The following is a 26,241-nucleotide window of genomic DNA, read 5'->3' as shown; positions in this document are numbered from 1 at the left end:
TGTAAACAAGGAATCTATTAGAGCAAAGTTTTGGGGCAGATTATGGCCTGAGGTATTAAACTCGATGGTAAAACATAAAGTCTGAACAAAGAAATGTATATTAACATGCACATCAAGGGCCTGTTCGACAAAGCAGCTTTATGGAACAGGCCCTATAGGGCAGGTGAAGCAATGCATCTCGGCCTCTTTGGAGGGTAGGGGAATGGGGCAGAAGTTCAATACTTTCAAAAGTTCAAAAGTTTTCCTCAATCGTTTAGACACAATCACCAAATGTGTAAAATGTGTTAACAATTTGAGTGTTACAGGTTCTTTTGTACGAGTGGTAAAGTGTCACACAAAATTGTTTACTCTTTTGGAAATTAGGTTAGGGTTTGGGGAAATGCATCTAAGACTACACACAGGAACGTGACCAGAAAAACCCCGGGGGTCACCATACGTAAAATATTTGTGGGATGGCACAATTTCACACCAGCGCCAAAGCTCACACATGTCAAACATTTGGGGTCCTTTCATAAAATCATTCAATTTGCCTGTGGACTAACCCCCCAACACCCAACCTAACCAACATATACTCACATACTCTAGAAACACTATCCATGCAATGCCATATCCTAATCCAACCCATCCATTTTTATTTTATTTTATTTTTTCCCCATCGTTACTTTTATCACTATTACTTTTTCTCCTCTTCTCTCCCTTTTTCCGTACTATCCATTCAAGGCTGTGTTCATATGTATACACAAGTCACTTTTTCCACACTTTATAATTATTTTATTATTATCCTTTATTTCTTTTTTTTTCCATTTATTGTTATTTTTAGTGACTCTGTCTGTTTTGTTTTACCCTCCCCTCAAAGGCTTCATACTGAGTTCTTCCTTCGCTCTCTCTCTCTCTCCCTCTCCCTCTCTCTGAAATTTACCAATGTATTTATGTTTGTTTTTGTATTACTAAAAATAAAGTTGACCTCCCAAGAGGTGGTAGCGGGAATTTTTTATTTTTTTATTAAAATTCTACATTTAACAGGAAAGCTGACACAAGCATGACACTGATATGTTCACATTTCTTGGTTCTTGTAAGTACCCTAGCAGCCAAATTCTGAACCAGTTGAAGTTTCAAGGTGAAATTAGTGAAACCAAATAGTAAAACATTATAGTCGTCTAACTCAAAAGTTAATAAACCATTAAACAAAAGACAATATTCATAAGGTGAAAATGGGCTCCGTTTCTGATATTATAGCCCAAAAGATAAGATTGGAGTCAATATTCATACCAAGGATGTCCAATGAAATCTGTTGTATTTACAGCAATACTATGTACACAGTCCAGTCCAGTTTTGGTGCAAATATTTTTACTGTCAAGGTCAGAACAGAAGGTGCCATACATTTGGTGACATTGTTGTTGAGATTGAACAACCTTGTGGTTAACATGAAAGGTATCCAGTTTGACAAGTTGGGCAACTTTGCTGAGTGTAACTGATATGGAGTTGTTTGTCTTCTGCATAGCAGTGACAGTTAACACAATCTCTGCTTACAGTATCCCCCAAGAGTAACATATACTGAGAAAATAGCAAGGGGCCCAGTACAGATCCCTGTGGTACTTCATTGATTAGTAAAGCAAGGGTTTCAGTACTCTGGTGGTTGCTTATCATTACATCATTATTATCATCATTACATTATTACATTACATTACATGTTATTTAGCTGCTGATTTCATCCAAAGTGACTTACATTTGATTAGGCAAAGCAGGGGACAAACCCGCCTGGAGCAATGTGGGGTTAAGGGCCTTGCGCAAGGGTCCAACATTTGTGTGGATCTTACACCGGAGATAGAGCTACACCGTGTGGGTCCCAGTCATGTACCTTAACCACTAGGCTACAGGCTGCCCATCAAAATAAATCACTGCTTGATTACTACTGAATATAAATTTATAATTATTCTAATTTTCTTCAATAACAGTCGTTTTCAAACTTTATGAGCCCCCAAATGTGAGTAAGTTATGTTACATTATTACATTATTGGCATTTGGCAGACACTCTTATCCAGAGCGATGTACAACAAAGTGCATACCCATAACCAGGGATAAGTGCGCTGAAAGACCCTAGAGGGAAGTACAATTTCAATTGCTACCCGAACAACAAAGATAAGGACCAGGGCCTATCTTTTTCTTTTTTTTTTAAACAAATGTGTACCCCACATCCAACTGAACACATGGGCCTAGATTTTGCTTGCTTTCCTGGCAGTTACATTTCCTTCCAAAAAGTGTTGGGTTTCCCTCCATTGCCAATCTGGTATGCAACACCATAGCACTTATTGGGCTTGCCAGCACTATTACCAACAAGGAACTACAGTAAATCCTCAAATTGGGATTCTATTTGAAGCCGGGCCTCGGATAATATCCGGGGGCGTGGCCGATTCGGAAAAATAAAGGCCGGCCCCCAAATACAAGCCGGGGTAATATTGCCTACCAGTAGGGCTATCAGTCCATGAGCACTAGAAGACATTGTTTCGATTTAACTCAATGAAATAAAAGAGCTCTTCTTAATATTTTATATTGTCGGTTGGTTTAATACTGTTGCCAATGAAAAGTCGTTGTCCTACACCATGGGTCTCCAACACGTTGCTCTCAAGCTACCAGTCGCTTGCCGCCCCCTTCTAAGTAGCTTGCCAAAGGCTGAAGCAGTATACATTTCAACACAATTGTTGCGAGAGGCATTCCAGCCTACAAATTTAATAAAAAGTAAATCAGCAAAATTAAAAATTAACTCAATTTAGGTTACTTGGCTACGCAATAAGGTTTCCATGTATTTATAGCACAGCGCACGTTCAATGAATGAATGAAAGCGGCTTCCTTGGCTCGCAATAAACAGACGGGTGGAAATCCCGACTCTCTTTCAACTACATAAAACTTAACAGTGAACCATCAAACACCCCCCAGATTTCAGTGCCCATCAGTCCCAACATTTAGCAATAGAATCAAACAGTCCAAAAGTAAATTAAATCCCAAACCAAAGTGAAAATCTTTTGATAGTCTACCGGTATGCTGCGCCAAACGAAACGCATGTCTCACAATAAAACGCACTTTAGGAAAAAAAGATCCTTAACTTGCTGTTATCTACGCTAATTTGTTATTGTTCATGAAGGCGTGTCTGGCAAGTTGTTATTTTATGGATTCTGGACTTGCATGTGATTTACTGTGTTTCAGAATATTTGCAATAAACTAAGTCTGTTAAGACTGACACTATGACTTACCAAAGGGTGTTTCCTGATTAGCCTACGCTAATTGATTTCTGAACGGTTACAGGAAGTGTTGAACAGTGTTGACCCACTTTAAGTGTAGCCTTTTACTTTATTTCTAAGAATAAAATTCGACAACAGAAGCCAAATAAGAAATAAAGGCCTGCCTCGAATACAAGCCTGCCCCAAATAAAGGCCTGTGCTTTGTGCAGCCTAAGTAAATAAAAGACCCCGGACACAATTTGAGGATTTACGGTAACCCAGCTTCTAAATTAAGTAGTCTCGAGGATTGACGGCCAGGGCAGGGCATGTTTTGTTTCAAGGTGACAGTTTACAAGGCTTCACAGTGTCACTTGCTTGAACTTGCCGATTGCAGTCGGGGCAATTCCTCTGACCCCATGTCAGTGAACACCAGATCTAAAAATTACTGTTGGTATTTTTGAAACAATCATGGTTTTTGAGGGGTTGACATATTTTGGTTTTTAAAAACAATAGTCTGTTCATACCCGGGCGACATTGGCTCAGGCAGTAAGAGCAGTCGTCTGGCAGTTGGAGGGTTGCCGGTTCAATCCTGCCCTGGGTGTGTCAAAGTGTCCTGAGCATGACGCCTAATCCCGAAACTGGTTGGTGCCTTGCATGGCAGCCAATTGCCGTTGGTGTGTGAATGTGTGTCTGAATAGGTGAATGAGAAGCATCAATTGTACAGCACTTTGGATAAAGGCGCTATATAAATGCCAGCCATTTGCCCAGCAGTCACCCCACTGCACTGCCAAGTTAGAGAAACCCTGTTCTACAAGGTTGGCAAAGTCAGATGACCCAGCTTTGAATAGAATGCTTTCTGAGCACCGAGGTTTTCTTTCCAAGCCGGATCAAATGCTCGGAATTTAACAAAACAATATTTCTATTGAAACTGGTCAGGGCAATATGCCAAGGCCAAGCCTTTTCTCAGAATCTTTTTTTTTTTTTTTTGATGCAACTATGCCAAGCATTTTGCGCATACCAGTAGCTGGTTCATCTGCCAATTAATCTGTTGACATCTGTTGACACCAAAGTGTGTTCACAGCACACACCCAAGAAATGAAGGTAAATGACAGTGAATAGGAGAAGTGGAAGAGGAGCAACCATCAGCAATATCCGACTGAGAAACGCCAATGACCATTTTATCAAAAGAATAAGACTTATACTTTGGTGTTTTGGTGCAGTAAAGAGAAGAATTATAGATTACCCAAGAATGTTGACTATATTGCCATAGATGTAGAAAAACACATTTTTCTCTCATTTGGGCTCCCGTGGGAAAATTAAGGAGAGTACATGAATGTACATGAATATACAAATAAATCCACATGTATTTTCTGGCCACATGGTTGGGTGCAATGCATGGTTCTTTATGGGGCCACCAGGACAGAAACTAAAACAGACACAGTAGATACAGAAAAACATACAGAAAGTACTGAGAAATCATGTGACACCATGGGTGTAAGGGGGAGGAATCGCCTGCACCCAAACAGGTTGGTCGATCATCTTACGGAAATGATGGCACAATCTTTTCGTGACTCTGCCAGGAAAGAATGTGACCCTTGTACGTGGAGAGAATGTACTGACCTCAGAGCTCGGTCTCATGACTACATCTCTCAGATTCTGATAGGCTAGGACAAATCCAATCTGTGGCCAATCGAACGGCACCAAATGCCACGATCAAATCATGAACGCACATTAACCCTAGATGACAAGTTGGTGAAATGTTAACTGAACATTCAAATGCTGCTTTAAAATCACTGCTGGTAACTGAATGCAGTGGAGATCTAGACTAAAAACATTCCAAAAAACCTACTCTTCAAAGGGTTGAATACACAAATACAGACACAATTATCTGTAAATTATTGTATATGTGATTAATCAAAATATACATATACATGAAATATACACGATTACTCACAGTTATCTATGCATTATTATGTACTGTATATTGTTTGTTCATATAACCATTTTATACACATTATTGACAGATGATTTAAATACACATCACTATATATTCATTAAATACACAAACCACACTCATCAACAATTATCAACACAATGCCCTGAATATCCTTACTGTAGGTACACAGTGTAATACATACTATATTGTGAATATGATTATATAAATATTTGATAACACTTTACAATGTTACATGAATTGGCATGAACTAATGTATTTGGTAACTACTGATTTGTTCTATGTATTTGTACATTATTAATTCATGATAACAACATTAGTTAATGCCAATTCATATTGGAATGAAATAAACAGACAATGTATTTGTAACTGGTTAAGTAACTATTTTTATTGTATGGTTTACTAATGTGTAAATATTCCTGTAACTAATACATTGTTAGTAGTACAGTAATACAGTGGCTTCAAAAATATTCAAATCCCTTCACTTTTTTCAAACTTTAATGTGTTGTAGATTTGCCATTTTGCCCATTAATTTACACTAAATTAAAATGTTAAGACATTTTTGCTGATCTATTACAAATCAAATCTCTCATTAACATAAGTATTCAGGCCCTTTGCTGTGGCCCTCCAAATTGTGGTCACGTGTATCATGTTTGCTTTAATTATCCTTCAGATATCTAGAACTTGATCGGAATCCACCTGTGGCAAGTTTAATTGATTGGACATAGTTTAGAAAGGCACACACCCATGCATATAAGGTCCCACAATTCACACCGCATATCAGGACAAAAACCAAGCCATGATGTCCAAGTAACTCTCTGTAGGCTTCTAAAATTGCATCAAGGCATAGATCAGGGCAAGGGTATAAAAACATTTCTAAAGCTTTGAGTGTTTCCTGGAGCACAGTGGATTGTGAATTGGAAATGGAAGTTATTTGGAATCGACAGGGCCTGGATTAAAAAATATTTCTAATTGGTAGGTGCAAAAAACGAGGCTGTCATAGTTCTTCCTCAAAAGAATGCCAGAATCCTGATAGACCAGTTGGACAGTCAAAGAGATGCACGTAGTGAACCATTTATGTTTGGAAGTTATTTTGTATTAAGTCGTATTCATTATTTTTTTAAACTTTGGCCCATGTATTGAGTACTACTGCAGATGAAAAGGAGTAAGATGCAAACTGTATTTGGAAATAATGTCTGTCTTAATGAAATGTTTTGACCAACAGATAGAGACAGAGGTCATAGGTCAGGAAGGTGACATGCACCTGAATGGGGGCTTGAGCCCCTGCCCATTTGCCCTCACACAAGAGCCCTTTTAGATGGTGGTGTTCCTAATTTGTATTTTATATCATATGTGCACGGGTCCGCAGTTTTATTGTGGGCCGCAGTACCGAGCACCGCTTGCCTTGACATTTTATGGTGAGTGCTGTGCAACTTGTCCTTTCAGAATTCCCCACAGGTGCTCAATAGGGTTGAGGTAAGGTGACATACTTGGCCACTTTTGCACTTCCACTCTGTTCTTCCTTAAGAATGCCGCAGTGAACCGCTTGACGTCATTGTCGTGTTGAAAAGGCACCCGACGACCAAGCGCACGGAGAGAAGGTGGCACCTCTTCTTTCTGCAAGATTTTGCAGTGCATCTGTGAAGTCACGATGCTATCAATGAAGTACAGTTCTCCCACACCTTCAGCACCCATACATCCCCGTATAAGAACGCGACCACCGCCATGCTTCACCGTGGGAACCATGCACTTCTCACTGTACTCCTCCCCTTTGCGACGCCATACATTTTGGGCACCATCAGATCCAAACAGATTGCTTTTGGCCTCATCAGACCAGAGAACAGATTCCCAGAAATCTTCACCATTGTGAATGTTGATCTTGGCAAAGGCTTAACGGGCTCCCTTGTGCTGTGGCTTCAGCAGTGGCTTCAGTCATGGATGACAACCATGCACACAAACCTTGGGGATCCTGTAATTAGGCAATCTGGACCTCACCAACAGCGATGTGCCAACTCCAGTGAGCAATGTGCCAACTCCAGTGGGCAATGTGCCAACTCCAGGGGGCAATGGCGGAGCTGGCCTGCCCCCCACATCTCTGGGTAAGGAACTGCTCCTAAACCACAGCCTGATATGCGACCACACCCTCAGAATACACACATAATTTCCTGCTGCAAATTATATGGGTCCTCAAAATATGTATTGTCTACATAATGTACTGCCTTGTATTATTCTTACACAGTGTGCTCCTGAATGCAGATTGTGAGTATACTGGCTGAGAAAGTTGTTGCAGTCGTACAATTTTCTCTCAATGAAGTGTACTTACAAATCTCACATTATAAACACATTTCTGGGGTATTGGGGAGTTTTTTTTTTTTAAACGGTCCCAGAGAGGAAGAGGTAGAACCATGTTTGGTCCAATAGCAGGTACACAAGCAGTTTTGGACATGGCCCAAAACGTCCTCCCTACACAGATGTGGATCTCTGCTCCACACTGCTGCTCTAATGACTCCTCAACACTGCTGCTCTGACCACTGCTCCACACTGCTGCTCTGACCACTGCTCCACACTGCTGCTCTGACCACTGCTCCACACTGCTGCTCTGACCACTGCTCCACACTGCTGTTCTGACCACTGCTCCACACTGCTGCTCTGACCACTGCTCCACACTGCTGCTCTGACCACTGCTCCACACTGCTGCTCTGACCACTGCTCCACACTGCTGCTCTGACCACTGCTCCACACTGCTGCTCTGATCACTGCTCTACACTGCTGCTCTGACCACTGCTCCACACACTGCTGCTCTGACCACTGATCCACACTGCTGCTCTGACCACTGCTGCTCTGACCACTGCTCCACACTGCTGCTCTGACCACTGCTCCACACTGCTGCTCTGATCACTGCTCCACACTGCTGCCCTGACCACTGCTCCACACTGCTGCTCTGATCACTGCTCTACACTGCTGCTCTGACCACTGCTCCACACTGCTGCTCTGACCACTGCTCCACACTGCTGCTCTGACCACTGCTCCACACTGCTGCTCCACACTGCTGCTCTGACCACTGTTCCACACTGCTGCTCTGACCACAGCTCCACACTGCTGCTCTGACTACTGTTCCACACTGCTGCTCTGACTACTGTTCCACACTGCTGCTCCGATCACTGCTCCACACTGTTGTTCTGACCACTGCTCCACACTGTTGTTCTGACCACTGCTCCACACTGCTGCTCTGACCACTGCTCCACACTGCTGCTCCGATCACTGCTCCGCACTGCTGCTCTACTGCCACTGCTTTGTAAACATAGATGACGGGACAGATTTTAAGTTAAAGGCCAGTTATTCCAGTTTGGTCTTCTTACACCCTGATCATATGAACTGCATCCACCCCCAGAAAAGCCACGCTGAACTATATCCCTGCAGATAGGCCTGTCCCTCCCCCTGGGACTCACCATTATAAGACGGAGACAGGAGAACATCGGCACTGAGAACACCATTTTGCGGACGCACGCATCTTCAACGCACAGGGATTTGCCACCATCTCACAAGCAAGAAAAATCCACCCAGGTAGGAAGTCTTAATTGGGTGATTTTAATCCAGCGGTTATATAGGGTGGCTCAGCCAGTTAACCCTTGTGTTCTGATTACCTGTAAGCGTATGTTAAAACTGTAAAACAGTTAAGAAATAAATAAATAAATAAAAACCCAAGTGGGCATAAAAATGGGGGGGAAGTGATGAGAATACGTATATAAAATAATTTATCATTTAGCAGTTTGTACATAGTCCTCCCATTTCAGGGCACCATACACTTTGGGACACAGCATGTTATGTAAATGAAAGTAGTCATGTTTATTCTTTTTTGGCATATCCTTTGCATGACATGACATCCTGATGTCAGTGACCTATCAGCATCATCAGAGTCTGTATATCTTATTTTCTGGTTGTCCTACAAGCGATACTAAAACTCACTGCATATGAATGGATCTGAAATGGAATTGGGGGGTGAGACTAGATTCAGCTGTAAATTACACTGCTACAGTCTGGAACACATTCCTTGGCTAAATGGCTTTAAGTCATCAAGGGTTGAAGGTAATGAGCCTCAAACCACTGTGCTGCTGCCAGATATGCAGTAGATATGAAAAGAATAGTTTATCCTGACAAATTTGAAGGTTCCCTACATTTAACATAAAGTGGGCTGAATTAGTGCTTCAGGAATAACAGTGAATTGACAATCAATTGAAGTAAAGAAGATGCAAGAAATGTGGAAATGCAAATTAATTTAGCATGAAATGGCTGTTATAGGCTGCATTCACAAGATGAGCTAACTGTAAAGCATGTTCACGACACATACACCACAGTAAACCAATGAAATCCTGCCATAAAATCCAGCAATGCCAGTTTGATCATCTTGGAAATTGAGCTGGTCAAGCTGGTCATAAGCTGATGTAGCTGGGTCGGAGCTAGGCAACCAGCTAGTGCTGGTAGCTTGTCGATACTAGTTGTTTCAAAACAGCTTGAGCTGGTCAAACCATGTCTGAACTGGTCAACCATTTAACCATGTCAAGCTTGGAGGTAGTCTAAACTAGCATGAGCAGTTTTTTTCTTCACTAGACCAGGATCCTCAGTGCACTCAGTCTCCCATATATAACAATGTCCTCTCTCTGACATGCAAATCAAGAAGACAAGGTCACAAGTAAAAAAGCAGGCTAAATGATGGGATTCTAAATGATGAGAATGTAAATTGTCTACACCCCTTATTGTACACATACTTGACTGAATTCAAAATGAGAAGTGAGCACAATAGCAGTGCCCCACACAGAAAGCCTGATGAAGGGATCTCGGTACCTGTCCAGGAGATTGGCTCACCTTGTAGGAGCCGTTCATCTCCAACTCGTCGCACTCACACCCCGCCCACCCTTCCTACGATTCCTCTCCTCACAGATTCTTCTCTTCTGTTGCAGGAAATGGACCGCAGGCTGGTTTGTGCTGTTGCCTTGGTGATAGGAAGTTGGGTCCTGGCAGCGAAAGGCCTCAAAATTAGCTCCAACATCCCTGTGGGAGCTCTTAACGTAAGGCTATCTCTGTGATCATTTCTGTTGGCCCTCTCTGACAAGGAGAAGGAGAAGGTCTTTGGATGACCTCTTAATGTCGTTTGATTTTCTCTGTAAAAAAATGAGTCAGCATGACGGTTTACAGAGGTGAATGTCCCTGACAGACCTCCATCAGTCGTGCCGGCTGTGGCGAGGCAAAGGTTTGCTTGGAGGCTCCAGCAGACTGTGACCCCAGTGGTGATGGTACCTGCCTCTTCGTCTCTGCCGCCCTTGCCAGCACCAATCGCGCCAACACCAACATTGAGCTGCGTGGAGACTCCGAAAACTACATTGTCCTTGTCACGTCCTTTGATAAGGATCTGGTACGCACTACCTTCTTATACTGAACCCTGGAATCCAGACACAGTCCTCACACTCAATCACTCCAAATAAACTGCAGGTCTGCCCAAATCCCCAGTCTCTCTCTCTCTCTCGCTCTCTCTCTGGTGCACACACATGCACACACACACGGGCTGGGACCTGGAAGGTTGGTGGTTTGCTCAGAATATTTGTACTCCCACCACCACCCAGCATCCAGCTGTGAGCTCTGCTTCTGGAGACCCCCATAAGGGGGGGGTGAATAAGTAATAAGTGGGAGAGCTTTGACATCAAAGTTTGCATTGCCATTAAACCTCAATAAATATTGCTGAATTCATCATGAGTTGACTGACTGAAATAAGATCAGTGCAGCAGTTTGGCCTTTGAGCAAGACCCTTTTATCCCCACATTGCTCCAGGCGGAGAATTGCCCCCTATTTAGGCAAATCAATTGTAAGTCGCTTTGGATGAACACATCAGCCAAATAATTGGAACTAACACACAGGTTTGTAGCTTTTGTTAGGGCTCTTGGGTCTGTAAAATGTGTGAAAAGCTCTTTGCCTCTACAGGGAGGGGGTGATTTGGCCTGCGTCTGTGCACAGTACAATGGAACCCTGCACTTCTTCACCACCACCTACGACAATGGATCACTGACCTTAACAAACATGGTCAGTATCGACAAACTGCATGTATGATGTCTGTGAAACATAGCCTTTGTGTCAGCATATGATTAGTGACCTGGACCTTTTTGTGTCTTTCAGACTGAAGTTATCAGTAATGTCCTGGCCTCATTTAATGACAGTGTGATCCAATGCACCTTCACTGTTCTGGGATCGAGTGAGGCAGCCAACCCTGCCTTCTACCTGTTCGCAGGCAATGGGAATTTCAGCGATGGTGAGAACCTAACCTCATAACTGCCCCACTCTCCTGAGCAGCCAAACACTGACCCACTCTGCTTACCAGCCAAACCCACTCTGATTCCCAGCCAAAAACACTGACCAAATGCCATAATAAACTTTATTTACAGAGCAGATTTACAATACACAGTGCCATTCAATTCATTACAGAAAAAGTTACAGAAGTAAAAACAGTAAAAGAGGTAAAAGTATTTTACTTATATATAAAATAACAGTAAAATAACAGTATAAATTGATATAAATACTGAGAACAACATCACAACCACACACAGATGGACATATCAGTGATCGATGCTGTATTGCCTCCGGAGTCTGCAGGGGATATTTGTATTTTTACTGCAGGAGTCCTAGGGAATCCTGAAATTACCCTTATGAGCAACGGCAGTGTGGACCTGAACAGTACCAACATGTCTTCAACATCTGAGAACATGACCAACAGCAACATGTCTTCAACATCTGAGAACATGACCAACAGCAACATGTCTTCAACATCTGAGAACATGACCAACAGCAACATGTCTTCAACATCTGAGAACATGACCAACAGCAACATGCCTTCTCCATCGCAGAATATGAATACCATCCCTGTGGGAGCTCTCAATGTAAGCTTCACTCTGTGCTCCATTCTGCTGGCCCCCTCTGCCAGCCAGGAAAAGATGTGTCTCTGGATGGTCTTCATACAGTAGCTTGCAATGTTGTTAGATTTTCTCTGTAAAAAAATAGGTCAGCCTGACAGTGATGTAGTTTACCGAGACAAATGTCATTGACAGGCCGCCATAAGTCGTGATACATGTGGCCAAACGAAGCTTTGCGAGGAGGTTCCAGCGGACTGTGATCCCAGCGGAAATGGTGACTGCCTGTTTGTCTCCGCCGCCACTGCCACCACCACCAGACTCTCCGGCATCAATATTGCCTTCGAGCTGCGCGGAAACACCAGCGGCTACGTTGTCCTCATTCTGTCCCCCGACATGATTCAGGTACGCACAATAGACTCATTCTACACTGATAAACAGACACAGTCCTCACACTCAATCACTCCCAAATAACCAGCAAGTTAGCACCCCAATCTCCCATTCCCTCAGACACACATGTTAAGGCTCTTGGGTCTGTGAAATATCTGAAAAGCCCTCTATACCTCTACAGGGAGGAGGTGATGAGTCCTTTGTCTGCGCACAGTTCAATAATACTCTCCACTTCTTCACTGCGACCTTCGACAATGGATCACTGACCATGACCAACAGGGTGAGTATCAACATAGAGCCAGACCAACACTGCATATGGAATCAGTGACCACTTCATTATCCAGTTCAAGGCCCACTTCCAATGTGCTGTGCATTCAGAGATGCTCTTCGGCATACCACTGCTGTCATGCATAGTTATTTGAGCTATTGTCACTTTGACCACATTTCCCCGACATTCTGATGTTTGGTCTGAACAATGGACAATCTTGGCCATGTCTGCATACTTTTATGCACTGCTATATTATTGGCTGATTAGATATTTGCATTAATGCGCTGGTATACAGGTCTACCTAATGAAGTGGTCACTGAGTGCATGTGGTTTCTAAGTGAGACATGGTCTTTGTGCCTGCGTATCGTTGATGTCCTGGGCATTTTCTGTGTGTTTCAGACGGGAGGTGTCAGTAATGCCCTGGCTTCACTCAATGGAACTGTCATCCAATGCACCTTCACTGCACTGGGGCTGAATGCCACAAACAGAGAATCCATGGACTCCTCCTTTTACATCTTTGCTGCCACAGGGAGATTCAATGGTGGTAAGCACCAATCCACATAATTGACCGACTCTCCTGACCATCCAAACACTGACACATTCTCCCTACCAATAAACCACTGACCCTCTCTCCTTACCAGCCAAAAACTGACCTTCTCTCTTGACCAACCGAACACTCACCCACTCTCCTGACCAACCAAACCACTGACTGATTCTCCATACCAGCCAAAAACAGTGATTAAATCCCATTACAAGCTCAAACACAGCATAGATGGACATAACAGTTGGAATGTCCCAGGTTCCCAGTCGCTCTTGTTCCCTGTTTTATTTCCCCTCGAATCTGAAGGGGTTATTTATGTTTTTACTGCAGTAAGCCTTGAGGATCCTGTAATTAGGCTTTCGAGCAACGGCAGTCTGGACCTCACCAACAGCACCAGCAACCTGCCAGCTCCAGCGGGCAATACAACAACTCCAGAGGGCAATACAACTCCAGAGGGCAATACAACTCCAGAGGGCAATACAACAGCTGGTGGAGCTGGCCTGCACCCCACATCCCTGGGTAAGGAACTGCTCCTTAATCACAGCCTAATATGTAACCACACTCTCAGTATAGGTACACACATAATTGCTGCTAACTACTGTGTCCTCAAAATACAGTCCCCTCCAAAATTGTAACAGCAAAGTCAATTATTTTGTTTTTGCTATACATTGAAGATAATTCAGTTTGAAGGATGACGGATACAAATTTCTGCTTTTTTTTCCTGGTATTTTTATCTACATCTGTGAAACAACTTTGAACATATAACCTTTTGTATCAGACCACCCAATTTGTAGGTGAGAAAAAGCATTGGAACATACTGACAGGGGTTTCTTATTTCCCAGATGTGTCCTGTTAGATTGATTGGTTAAACAATAAATAGTCCTGAATGTCTAAAAGCCTTGGGTTTTGTTTTGTTTGAGAAGACTGCATTTGGGTTGGAAAAGATAAACCAACATGAAGACCAGAGAGCTGTCAAACCATTTTGAAGCTTAGTAAAGAGGGGTAATCCATCAGAACCAGTACAAAAGCATTGGGGATAGCTTGTACAAGAACTTGGAAGGTCCTGAAAAATAAACTAAAGTACTGTACAACAGACATTGAAAGGGTCAACCAAGGAAAACAACAGCAGTTGACAACATTGTAAGAGCTGTGAAGAAAAACCCCAAAACATCAGTCACAATCACAATCTCCACAGGGCAGGGGTGAAGGCATTTCAATCAACTCTTTGAAGAAGACGTGGAGAGCAGCAATATAGATGCTATACCACAAGATGCAAACCTCTCATCAGTACTAAGAATCAGAAGGTGGGATTACAATTTGCAAAGAATTGCAGAGATGAGCCACAAAAATGATTTAAAGATTAAAGATTACCTAAGTGATGGAAAGACCAAAGTGTGGAGAAAGAAGGGATCTGCTCATGATCTAAAACATACGAGCTCATCTGTGAAGCACGGTGGAGGAAGCGTCATGGCTTGGGCTTGCATGGCTGCTTCTGGAGTGGGCTCACTAATATTGATGGTAGCAGCAGGATAAATTCAGAAGTCTACAAAAACATTCTGTCTGCCAACATACAGAGAAAGGTGTCCAAACTAAGGGAGGAACTTCATCATGCAGCAAGACAATGACCCAAAACACACTGCCAACACAAAAAAGGACTTCATTAGTGAGAAAAAGTGGAGGGTTTTAGACTGGCCGAGTCAATCACCAGACCTTTCCCAATTGAGCATGCATTTCATCTCAAAAACAAATTGGCATAAGCAGTAAATAACTGACAACATTGGCTCAGTGGGTAAGAGCAGTCATCTGGCAGTCAGAGGGCTGCCGGTTCGATCCCGCCTGGGGTGTGTCAAAGTGTCCCTGAGCAAGGCACCTAACCCCTAAATTCTCCTGACAAGCTGGTTGGTGCCTTGCATGGCAGCCAATCGCTGTTGGTGCATGAGTGTGTGTATGAATGGGTGAATGAGAAGCATCAACTGTACAGCACTTTGGATAGGGGCGCTATATAAATGCCAACCACTTAAATAAAACAATAAATACCATTTATAAACACAGATGGTTTATTAATATTTATGTTTTCCTCTCTTCTCAGTTTTGCTGGTCCTGCTCAGTGCCTTGATCTCTCGTCTGGTTTGAGGAGCTGAATGACCCCCCCCCCCCCCCCCCCCCACCATCATACCATTACACTCACTTGAAGGAAGGAGTCAATCAGCACTATGCCAAATGAAACTCCCAAGTTCATATTTACACCTTTCAATTGACCTTTTTTTGTGTATTTTTGAGTGTGTATGTAAAGTGTAAAGTAGGCCGATGTGTTTGTGTGCGCGTTTGTTATAAATGAAGCCGACCGGTGGAAGTGTGGCAAGCTGTCATGGTTCTGTGTGCAGACCAGAATGCTGCATAATAGGCTGGCATATTGCTCTTATTAAACATGTATCATCACCCTTATGTCATTATAATAAACAATGTTTTGTATGACTTTTTATTAAAGCCTGTTGTCATTCCTGGTGTTCAAAAATTGTTACCCTTTGAGATGGTCAGCTCTCCGATAACTGATTTTTGACCTTGCCTTTTCTCAATGCTTTTGCATAGTGTAGTAATTTGTCTCAAAAATTGAAATGCAGGGCTATGTATAAAAATGACTGCAATTACTACATGGTGAAACCACTATGTACAAAAATACCCTTTTCTAGAAGCTGAGAATCTGCACTGTGAATTTATGAATTGTTTGATCACAGAGGAAATAAAACATTCATAGAAAAAAGCACAAAAAGGTTTGACTATGCATAAAATTATGCTGATACGGTCAGGACCTTTAGTTAATGTTTACATCAACCATCAGAATGGGGAGAAAATGTGATCTCAGCAATTTTGACTATGGCATGATTGATGGTGCCAGACGGGCTGGTTTGAATATTCCTATACTTGCTGATCTCCTGGGATTTTCACGCACAAGAGTCTCAAGAGTTTGCAGAAAATTGTGCAAAGAAAAAAAAAAACATCCAGTGATAGGCAGTTCTGCAGACAGAAATGCCTTGCTGATGAGAGAATGGCCAGACTGGTTTGAGCTGACCGAAAGGCTATGGTAACCCAGATAACCACCACTGTACAATTGTGGTGAGCAGAAAAGCATGGCAAAGGCTCATGACAATCTGGCAACAAAAGACAGAAACAAAGGGGTTTAATTACACAACTAAACAAGCACAAAACGAGAAAAAGGTCTAATCAATGACAGTAGACAGGAACAAAGTACATATAAGGACTGGGGAGGGTAAAAAGGGTCAGAATTTGGCGGCAACAGCATGAATCCATGGACCAAACCTGCCTTGTGTCAACAGTCCAGGCTGGTGGCGGTGGTGTAAAGATGTGGGGAATGTTTTCTTGGCACACATGGGCTCGTTAATACCAATCAACCATCACTTGCATCCCTTCATGGCCACAATGTACCCATCTTCTAATGGCTATTTCCAGCATTATAATGTACCATGTCACAAAGCAAAAGTAATCTCAAACTGGTTTTATGAAAATAACAATGAGTTCAATGTTCTTCAGTGGCCTTCCCAGTAACCGGATCTGAATCCAATAGGACACCTTTGGGATGTGGTAGAACAGGAGATTCACGGCATGCATGTGCAGCTGAAAAATCTGCAGAAATTGTGTGATGCAATCATGTCAACAGAATCTCAAAGGAATGTTTTCAACATAGAATCCATGCCACAAAAAATCTGTTTTGAGAGTAAAGGGAGGCCCTATCCAGTATTAGAATAGTCCTAATAAAGTGCTCAGGGAATGTATATCTGCGTTAGTATCCCTGGCATTTATTGCTGAGAATCATCACAGACTAAAATAGTGCTGCTATCATTTAGCGTTAAACTTTATCTCCAATATTTCCACTGGTAACATATTGCTCCCAGAAGTTTGTTGTATAGAGGAATCTCATGTTTGTGGGTAGGCTATAGTAACATTTCAAAATGGGATACACACATGGTAATTTCATCCGCGCCTTTGATTTATTGTAAAATGTGTTTTTAAAGGTAGCTTACAAGTTCTGAAAAAGTACATTTGGTGCAGTGTGTCTACCTTGGAGCAAATATGCTTCTTAATTTTCAAGTCATTCATTTGTGAATTTATTTTTTGATCTAGCATACAGCTTACTTTCTGTTGTTCAATTCTGGAAACAGGAAAATCACATTCTCCTCCAAACTCTTTTGGACTTTGGATAACAAACACTTCAGCCAGTTCCCCAAGCAGGCCAGTTCCCTGTCTGGCAGTCGGAGATAAATTGCTCCTGACGAGCTGGTGGGTGCCTTGCATGGCAGCCAATAGCCGTTAGAGTGTGTGCGTGAATGGGTGAATGAGAAGCATCAACTGCACAGCGCTTTAGATGAAGGCGTTCTATAAATTCCAACCATTTACAATTTAGGAAGCACACTGTTGTACAATGTCCATGATCACAATACACTGACCACTGGCTCACCAACAACTGGCAGAAGTGCACTGCCAAGTAACAGCTAAGTTTGGACTATCGCCGGTCAGACTTGTGCTTATTTCCCAATGAACAATTCCCAACGAACAATACTCGATGAAACTAAGGACAATACAACTACGTCAATATCTTGGTAGAAGACACCAAATGGGTAATGTGACACACTGATTTTCTAGACTACTTGTGAAATTACTGGCAAAATACTATTACAATCACGTCACGGGGGTGGGGGGGGTGCTAGTGCTCCAAAGCACAATGCTGTTCGCACCACTGACTCTCGATGACAAGACAAAACTGAATGAAGGGCTAGTTATTCCAGTTTGATGTCTTCCTACACCCTGTTTAATAATTTCCTTTAAAGACTGTAATCAGCTTAAAAATGACACCGTATCCTTCCCTAAAGGGCTGAACCAAACACGCCCTACCCCGAGGACTAACCGTTATAAGATGGAGACAGTAGAGCATCAGCACTGAGAACAGCATTTCGCAGACGCACGCATCTTCAACGCACAGGGATTTACCACCATCTCACAAGCAAGAAAAAATCCACCCAGGTAGGGAAACTGTTGCCTTAATTTGGTGGATTTTCATCCTGCAGTTGTCATATAGGCTGGCTCTGTCTGTTAATCATTGTGTTCTGATTATCTGTTAAGTTTGATGACATGTAATATGTAAAGAGCTTTTCACAGAAGAATGTCAAAAGGACACTTTAGAGAGTAACAGAGGATGTAAAAAAAAAGAAGGGAAAAGGACAGGCCTGAACTCCCAGATAGCAACTACATGAGGTAAAAACTCCCTCACATGGGAGTGTGCCGACCAACATCAATATCTGCGTCTATATTTTATAACTATTTGTGATGCCAATTCAATGTGGTTTTTTTTTCCATGTCCTAGCACATACCTTGCCCTGCAAGTCGTGTAAAAAAAAATAGCAGTACAACATCAGTAACCTGATAACCACTGTTATTAGTGATATTATCTGTAGATGTAGTACCCAACTGTCATGACATTCACACTGCTTGTTCTGAGTAATTGACTCAATTAGAGAATTCATTCTGTGAAAAAAACAGGTGTCATTAATTAATTGTCCTTTATTAAGGAAGAAGGGAGGCAAATGTTTCACACATAGTTATAAAATATATAATTGCTAAGTAAAATAGGCCGTTCCAAACATTGTTCGGAGGAACAACGTCATTTGATTAAAAACTTGATTGGAGAGGGGAAAACGTATAACGAAGTGGAGCAAGTTATAGGATGCTAAGCTAAAATGATCTCAAATACTTTAAAATGGCAACCAAAACCCGAAACAAGTGGAAGAAAGCAAGCAACTACTGTTAAAACGGATTTAAGAATAGATTCAGCCATTCATCAGCTCCAGAAAGATCAAAGATAATCTACAATTACCTGTAAGTGCTGTTACAGTCAGGAGACATTTGATTGAAGCTGAGCTATCAGCAAGAGCCCCCACCATTGTTGAAAAAAGCACCATTGCACCATTGTTGAAAAAATTGAATGTGCAGAATCGGTTAAAATTTGGCAAAGAACACATCAATTGGCCCGCTCAATCCTGACCTCAACCCCATTGAAAACTGGTGGGGTGACATAAAAAATGCAGTTTCTGAAGCAAAACCTAAAAATTCACAAGAACTGTGAAATGTAGGTAGTTCATCCTGGGCTGAAATACCTGTTTCTAGGTGCTAGAAGTTGGTTGACTCGATGCAACACAGATGCGCAGCAGTTATCAAAAACAATGGTCATACAACTAAATACTAGTTCAATAATTTAAAGTTAAGTGAATCTTTAAAAATGTCTTCAGTTTATAAAGTAATGTTTGAGTTTGCAGAGAAAAATGTTGACTGCCATTTTTTTTGAACAGATTAATATTCTAAAGAATAATACAGACTTGATAAAAATGTGTTAATGCTTTGATTTGGAATTGAATGTGTAATGTGTCCGCTACATTTGAAATATGGAACTAAAAGCTTTTAAAAAATAGTTGCACTTTATTCACTTTTTTTAACGCACTGCTATTTATTTGAACACAACTGTATTTGTAGCCGGACTTACTCGAACTTCAACCAACAGAGCTGGTGTTCAGTGACTCATTGTAACCCTGTGAAAATCCAATAAAAAGATATGCTCCACAGGGCAACATTCACTGTAGCGCGGGCCAGGGATGGTAGGGCTTCAATCAGCTGGTTGTCACAACCCAAAAGTTGAAATGCAGTCTTTACGTCCTTGGACATGATCCCAAGATTACGTTAAATTCTAAATCCAAGAACATTCCTGGTTAAGGAAGAATTGTTGTCATTATTATTCCGGTACATCTATGGATTCTAACCAATCAAGTCCCTGCTGTGAGTTAGCAGCAAAAGGGTGAGCTAAACTACCTGGTGTTTCTGTGTTGCTGTACTGTACCTGATCAAGACCAACCTGTTCTTCACTGGTGAAGAGTAGACTTGTCCAGGATCCTCACACAAAGGAATCACTGTCTTATTGCACTTGCCATATATTATTACATTGTCCTCTCTTACATGCACGTCAGCTAACAAGATTCTTCAGGTGACAAATACAAAAGCAGCCGGAAAACCTCCATGTGGACTAAATGATGAGATTGTAAAATGTATATGCCCTGATTTTACACATGCTTTAACACGGGCAGAGCCAGGATTGAAAATGAGAAGTGAGCTCAACAGTAGTGCTCCGCATAGGAAATTATCTCAGTACCTGTCTGGCTCACCTTGTAGGAGCCGTTCATCTTCAAGTTCATCACCGTAACCTATGATTCCTCTGCTCACAGATTATCCTCTTCTGTTGCAGGAAATGGACAGCAGACTGATTTATGCCGTTGCCTTGGTGATAGGATGTTGGGTGCTGGCAGCCAAAGGCCTCATGATCAACTCCACCCACCCAGTGGGAGCTCTTATCGTAAGTCTGGCTCTATGCTGCTTTCTGTTGGCCCTCTCTGACAGAAGGAGAATATACGTCTTTGAATGACCTTCTTAATGTTGTTTGATTTTCTCTGTAAAAGTCAGCATGATGATGATGAGGTTTACAGAGATGAATGTCACTGATAGGCCCCCATCGGTCGTGCCGGCTGTGGCCAGACGAAGACTTGCTTGGAGACCCCAGCGGACTGTGACCCCGAAGGCAACGGTCCCTGCCTGTTTGTCTCTGGCTCCAGGACCAACGGGCCCGACTTCACTCCCGAGATTGCCATCGAGCTGCGTGGAGACTCTGAAAACTACATTGTCATGATTGCGTCCTCCGATAAGACTGAGGTACGCACTACAGGTTAACACTGAACACCAATAACCAGACCTCAGATTCAATCATTCCCAATAAGCAGCAGGTCTGCCCAAAACCTCAATCTCTCACACACAAACACACTTACACACACACACACACATGGTTTGGTGGTTCAAGTGTTAGTGTAGACACAATGAGATCGTTGCAGCCCCTGAGCAAGGCCTATAACCACACATTGCTCCAGGGGAGTTTAGCCCCTGTCAAAGTTGCTTTGGATAGGAGTGTCAGTTAAGTAATTGTAACACACACAAACATACAGGTTGTAGCTGTTAGGGCTCTTGGGTCAGTAAAATGTGTAAAAAGCCCGCTTTGCCTCTTCAGGGAGGGGGAGATGCGGCCTTTGTCTGCGCACAGTACAAAAACGCACAGCACTTTTTCGCCACGACCTTTGACAATGGATCACTGACCCTCAACAATGTGAGTATGGCGACAGAGCTTGAGCAACATGCTCAGTACCAATACATTGCATGTATGATGTCTTTGCGATATAGCCTTTGTGTCTACATATTGTTGATGACCTGGTTGTTTTCCCTGTCTTTCAGAATATAATGGTCAGTAATGTCCTGGCCTCATTCAATGAAAATGTGATCCGATGCACCTTCACTGTCCTGGGATTGAATGCCTCCCACTACATTTTCGCCGGCAATGGGAACTTCAGCAATGGTGAGAATCTAACCCATACCTGTCCCACTCTCCTGAACAGCCAAACACTGACCCACTCTGTTTACCAGCCCAACAACACTGACCCACTCTGCTTAACAGCCAAAAACACTGACCAAATGCCATAATAAACAGTATTTACAGAGCAGATTTCGAATACACAGTGCCATTCAATACATCACAGAAAAGCAACAGACGTAAAAACAGACAAGTAAAAGAGGTACTATATATAAAATAACGGTAAAATAACATTAATGGAAATTGATAGAAACACTGAGAACAAAAAAACATTGAGTACAACATCACAAGCACACACACAGCACAGACGGACACATCAGGGGGGATGCCACAGGTTCCTAGGTGCTCTTGATGGATGTTGTAGTGCCTCAGGAGACTGAAGGGCATATTTATGTTTTTTCTGCAGGACTCCTGGGGGATCCTGAAATTACCCTTAGGAGCAACGGCAGTGTGGACCCGATCAGCACCAATATGCCTTCAACATCTGAGAACATGACCAACAGCAACATGTCTTCAACATCTCAGAACATGACCAACAGCAACATGTCTTCAACATCTCAGAACATGACCAACAGCAACATGTCTTCAACATCTCAGAACATGACCAACAGCAACATGTCTTCAACATCTCAGAACATGACCAACAGCAACATGTCTTCAACATCTCAGAACATGACCAACAGCAACATGTCTTCAACATCTCAGAACATGACCAACAGCAACATGTCTTCTCCATCGCAGAACATGAATACCATCCCTGTGGGAGCTCTCAATGTAAGCTTCACTCTGTGCTCCATTCTGCTGGCCCCCTCTGCCAGCCAGGAAAAGATGTGTCTCTGGATGGTCTTCATACAGTAGCTTGCAATGCTGTTTGATTTTCTCTGTAAAAAAATAGGTCAGCCTGACAGTGATGTTGTTTACCGAGACAAATGTCATTGACAGGCCGCCATAAGTCGTGCCGCTTGTGGCCAGACAAAGCTTTGCGAGGAGGTTCCAGCGGACTGTGATCCCAGCGGAAATGGTAACTGCCTGTTTGTCTCCGCCACCACTGCCACCACCACCAGACCCTCCGGCATCAATATCGCCTTCGAGCTGCGTGGAAACACCAGCGGCTACGTTGCCCTCATTCTGTCCCCCGACATGAATCAGGTACGCACAATAGACTCATTCTACACTGATAAGCAGACACAGTCCTCACACTCAATCACTCCCAAATAACCAGCAAGTTAGCACCCCAAACTCTCACTCTCCCTGGCGTGCACACACACACAGAAACAAACACACACACGCACATTAAATCTCTTGGGTCTGTGAAATGTCTGAAAAGCCCTCTATACCTCTACAGGGAGGAGGTGATGAGTCCTTTGTCTGCGCACAGTTCAATAATACCCTCAGGTTCTTCACTGCCTCCTTCGACAATGGAGCACTGACCATGACCAACAGGGTGAGTATCAACACAGAGCCTGACCATCACTGCACATTGAATCAGTGACCATTTCATTAGGTATTTATTGGACTTATTGGTCTCCTGCTGCTAAGCCCATCCACTTCAAGGTCCACTTCTGATGTGTTGTGTGTTCAGAGATGCTCTTCTGCATACCACTGTTGTAACACATGATTATTTCAGTTACTGTCGCCTTCCTGTCAGCTTGAAACTGTCTGGCCATTCTCCTCTAACTTCTCTCATTAACAAGGCAATTCCATCCAGAACTTGCACTCAACTTTTTTCGTACCATTCTCTGTAAACATGGGAGACTGTTATGTGTGAAAATCCCAAGAGATCAACAGTTTCTGAAATACACAAACCACCAAGACAGGCCTCACCAATCATTCCATGGTCAAAGTCACTTTGATCACATTTCCAAACCCCATTCTGATGTTTGGTCAGAACAACTAAAACTCTTGGCCATGTCTGCATACTTTTATGCACTGCTACATTATTGGCTGATTAGATATTTGCATTAATGAGCTGTTGAACAGGTCTACCTAATGAAGTGGTCACTGAGTGCATGTGGTTTCTAAGTGAGACATGGTCTTTGTGCCGGCACATCGTTGATGTCCTGGGCATTTTCTGTGTGTTTCAGACGGGAGCTGTCAGTAATGCCCTGGCTTCACTCAATGGAACTGTCATCCGATGCACCTTCACTGCACTGGGGCTGAATGCCACAGCCAGCCGATCCCCTGACTCCTCCTTCTACGTCTTTGCTGGCACAGGGGAATACGATGGTGGTAAGCACCGATCCACATAACTGACCGACTCTCCTGACCAGCACAATAGCCAAACACTGACACACTCTCCGTACCAATAAACCACTGACTCTCTCTCCTTACCAGCCAAAAACTGACCTTCTCTCTTGACCCAACTGAACACTCACCTACTCTCCTGACCAACCAAACCACTGACTCACTCTCCGGACCAACCAAATACTCACCCACTTTACTGACCAACAAAACACTGCCCCACAGTCCGGACCGACCAAACCACTGACCCATTCTCCTTACACTGAGCAAATACACGCTCAAACACAACATAGATGGACATAAAACTGCGAATGTCCCAGATTCCCAGTTGCGCTTGTTCCCTGTTGTATTTCCTCTGGAATCTGAAGGGGTTACTTATGTTTTTACTGCAGTAAGCCTTGGGGATCCTGTAATTAGGCTTTCGAGCAACGGCAGTCTGGACCTCACCAACACCACCAGCAACCTGCCAGGGGGCAATGGCGGAGCTGGCCTGCACCCCACATCTCTGGGTAAGGAACTGCTCCTTAACCACAGCCTGATATGTGACCACACTCTCAGTATACACACAATTTCCTGCTGCAAACTACTGAGTCCTCAAAATATGTATTGTCTACCTAACGTACTGCCTTGTCATATTCTTACACTATGTGCTCCGGAATGCAGACTGTGAGTGTCCTGGATGAGAAAGTTGTTGCAGTTGTACAGTTTTCTCTTTATGTAGTGTACTTAAAATCCCACACTATAACCACATTTCTGGGGTTTCGCTGAGTCTATTCGGGAGAACACTTTTCTGGAAATAAACCATAAATTATAGGAGGACCCACAGATTGGCAGAGGAAGAAGATTTTGAGGAAACAGTACTTCTGGGCATGCCCACACTCGCATATCCTTCAGGGATTTTAAGTACACAACATTTAGAGAAACTTTTCACCAACTCAACAAATTTCTCATCCAGTGTACTCAATTTACATAAATGCATAGCAGGCAAATAAGCAGTTCTGGACACGGAAAAAAAAAGTCCTCCCTTTGATCACTTTGAGCACTTGCCCTTGCCAGCAGCACCTGTTACACTGAACTGAAACTAGTGTGCCACTTAATGTTAGGTCATGATCTGAATCCTGCTGGATATGGGTCAGTGAATAGCAACCCCAGCCCCCCACCCTACTGTTTTTTCTGGTTTATGGTTTATTCATATTTACTTTTTCCTCTCTTCTCAGTTTTGTTGGTCCTGCTCAGTGCCTTGATCTCTCGTCTGGTTTGAGGAGCTGAATGACGCACCCCCCCCCGCAGCCCCCCACCATCACACTTACTTGAATGAGTCAATCAGCACTGTGCCAAATGGAACCCCAAGTTCTGATGTTTATACCTTTTTATTTACCTCTTTTGCTGAGTATTTTTGAGTGTGTATGTAAAGTGTAAAGTAGGCCGATGTGTTTGTGTCCGTGTTTGTTACAAATGAAGCCGACCGGTGGAAGTGTGGCAAGCTGTCATGGTTCTGTGTGCAGACTAGAACGCTGCATAATAGGCTGGCATACTGCTCTTATTAAGCATGTATCATCACCCTTATATCATTATAATAAACAATGTATTTTTGTATGACTTAATTCAAGCCTGTTGTCATTCTTGGCATTCAAAAATGTTTTCAGTTGTAGGCCTCCGTGGACAGGCTCCCTCTTGGTTTAGATCATACCTACCAGACTGATATCAATCCAGGGTTAGATATGGCGTTCCACAAGGATTTGTGCTTGGGCCCTTGCCCTTCCCCTGGGACAAGTTATTCACAAACATGGCATTAACTTCCACTGCTATGCAGACGACACCCAGTTGTATCCGTCAGTCAAACATGAGGTTGTCCATCTGTCAACTATGGAGGCTTGTCTTAAAGACAGAAAGGAATGGATGACCCATAACTTTTTTTTTTGCTAAACCCTGATGAGACTGAGATAATGGTAGTGGGACCCAAGTCCCTGAGATGCAAATTATCTGACCATGTGCCTAACATTGATGGAATTTCCATCACTTCAAGTGCTGCCATCAAAGATCTTGGTGTTCATTTTTTAACCACATCTCTCGGGTTGCTGTTTATCATTACATGATGCAAAAAATCTAGTACAAGCTTTTATTGCCTCACACTGGTGTCAACCAGCAGCAGATGGTTCACCCACTGAGTCCGGTTCTGTTCAAGGTTTCTTCCTGTTAGCCCTGGAGTTTTTCTTTGCCACTGTTGCCCTTGGCGTACTCTTGGGGGCCGGTTCTCTGTATCATGACA

The 26,241-nt window shown here is 42.9% G+C and overlaps 2 protein-coding genes across 3 annotated transcripts; both read left to right on the top strand.

The window, feature by feature from the left end:
- The first annotated feature begins 8,575 nt into the window (after positions 1 to 8,575).
- On the top strand, positions 8,576 to 15,736 carry LOC133136316 (uncharacterized). Its single transcript, XM_061253677.1, has 11 exons — positions 8,576 to 8,733; positions 10,128 to 10,235; positions 10,382 to 10,579; positions 11,143 to 11,241; positions 11,335 to 11,467; positions 11,833 to 12,092; positions 12,261 to 12,467; positions 12,634 to 12,732; positions 13,120 to 13,264; positions 13,592 to 13,780; positions 15,351 to 15,736. Exons 2-11 carry the CDS (start codon positions 10,131 to 10,133, stop codon positions 15,392 to 15,394), a joined length of 1,479 nt encoding a protein of 492 aa, XP_061109661.1. The 5' UTR covers positions 8,576 to 8,733; positions 10,128 to 10,130; the 3' UTR covers positions 15,395 to 15,736.
- A 2,413-nt stretch (positions 15,737 to 18,149) lies between these two features.
- LOC133137338 (uncharacterized) lies at positions 18,150 to 25,576 on the top strand. 2 transcript variants are annotated; one of them, XM_061255555.1, is made up of 11 exons: positions 18,150 to 18,298; positions 20,565 to 20,672; positions 20,822 to 21,025; positions 21,375 to 21,470; positions 21,596 to 21,716; positions 22,138 to 22,505; positions 22,674 to 22,880; positions 23,077 to 23,175; positions 23,816 to 23,960; positions 24,365 to 24,481; positions 25,190 to 25,576. In XM_061255555.1, the coding sequence occupies exons 2-11, from the start codon at positions 20,568 to 20,570 to the stop codon at positions 25,231 to 25,233; spliced, it is 1,506 nt and encodes a 501-aa protein (XP_061111539.1). In that variant the 5' UTR covers positions 18,150 to 18,298; positions 20,565 to 20,567; the 3' UTR covers positions 25,234 to 25,576. The 2 variants fall into 2 exon arrangements, with proteins under 2 accessions (XP_061111539.1, XP_061111540.1); XM_061255556.1 differs by having other exon boundaries at positions 20,545 to 20,672.
- Positions 25,577 to 26,241: the final 665 nt, after the last annotated feature.

This window comes from Conger conger, chromosome 9, assembly GCF_963514075.1.
Source record: "Conger conger chromosome 9, fConCon1.1, whole genome shotgun sequence".
Lineage (NCBI taxonomy): Eukaryota > Metazoa > Chordata > Actinopteri > Anguilliformes > Congridae > Conger > Conger conger.
Note: the sequence above shows the minus strand (reverse complement) of the source record. Positions and strands in the feature narration are given on the sequence as shown.

Excerpts from the sequence above, each read along its gene's own strand:
- LOC133136316 (XM_061253677.1), top strand. The coding sequence starts at position 10,131 with ATGGACCGCAGGCTGGTTTGTGCTGTTGCCTTGGTGATAGGAAGTTGG. Across the intron at positions 10,580-11,142 it reads CGTCCTTTGATAAGGATCTG|GGAGGGGGTGATTTGGCCTG; the intron begins GTACGCACTACC and ends TTGCCTCTACAG. Across the intron at positions 11,242-11,334 it reads CACTGACCTTAACAAACATG|ACTGAAGTTATCAGTAATGT; the intron begins GTCAGTATCGAC and ends TGTGTCTTTCAG.
- LOC133137338 (XM_061255555.1), top strand. The coding sequence starts at position 20,568 with ATGGACAGCAGACTGATTTATGCCGTTGCCTTGGTGATAGGATGTTGG. Across the intron at positions 22,881-23,076 it reads TGTCCCCCGACATGAATCAG|GGAGGAGGTGATGAGTCCTT; the intron begins GTACGCACAATA and ends ATACCTCTACAG. Across the intron at positions 23,176-23,815 it reads CACTGACCATGACCAACAGG|ACGGGAGCTGTCAGTAATGC; the intron begins GTGAGTATCAAC and ends TGTGTGTTTCAG.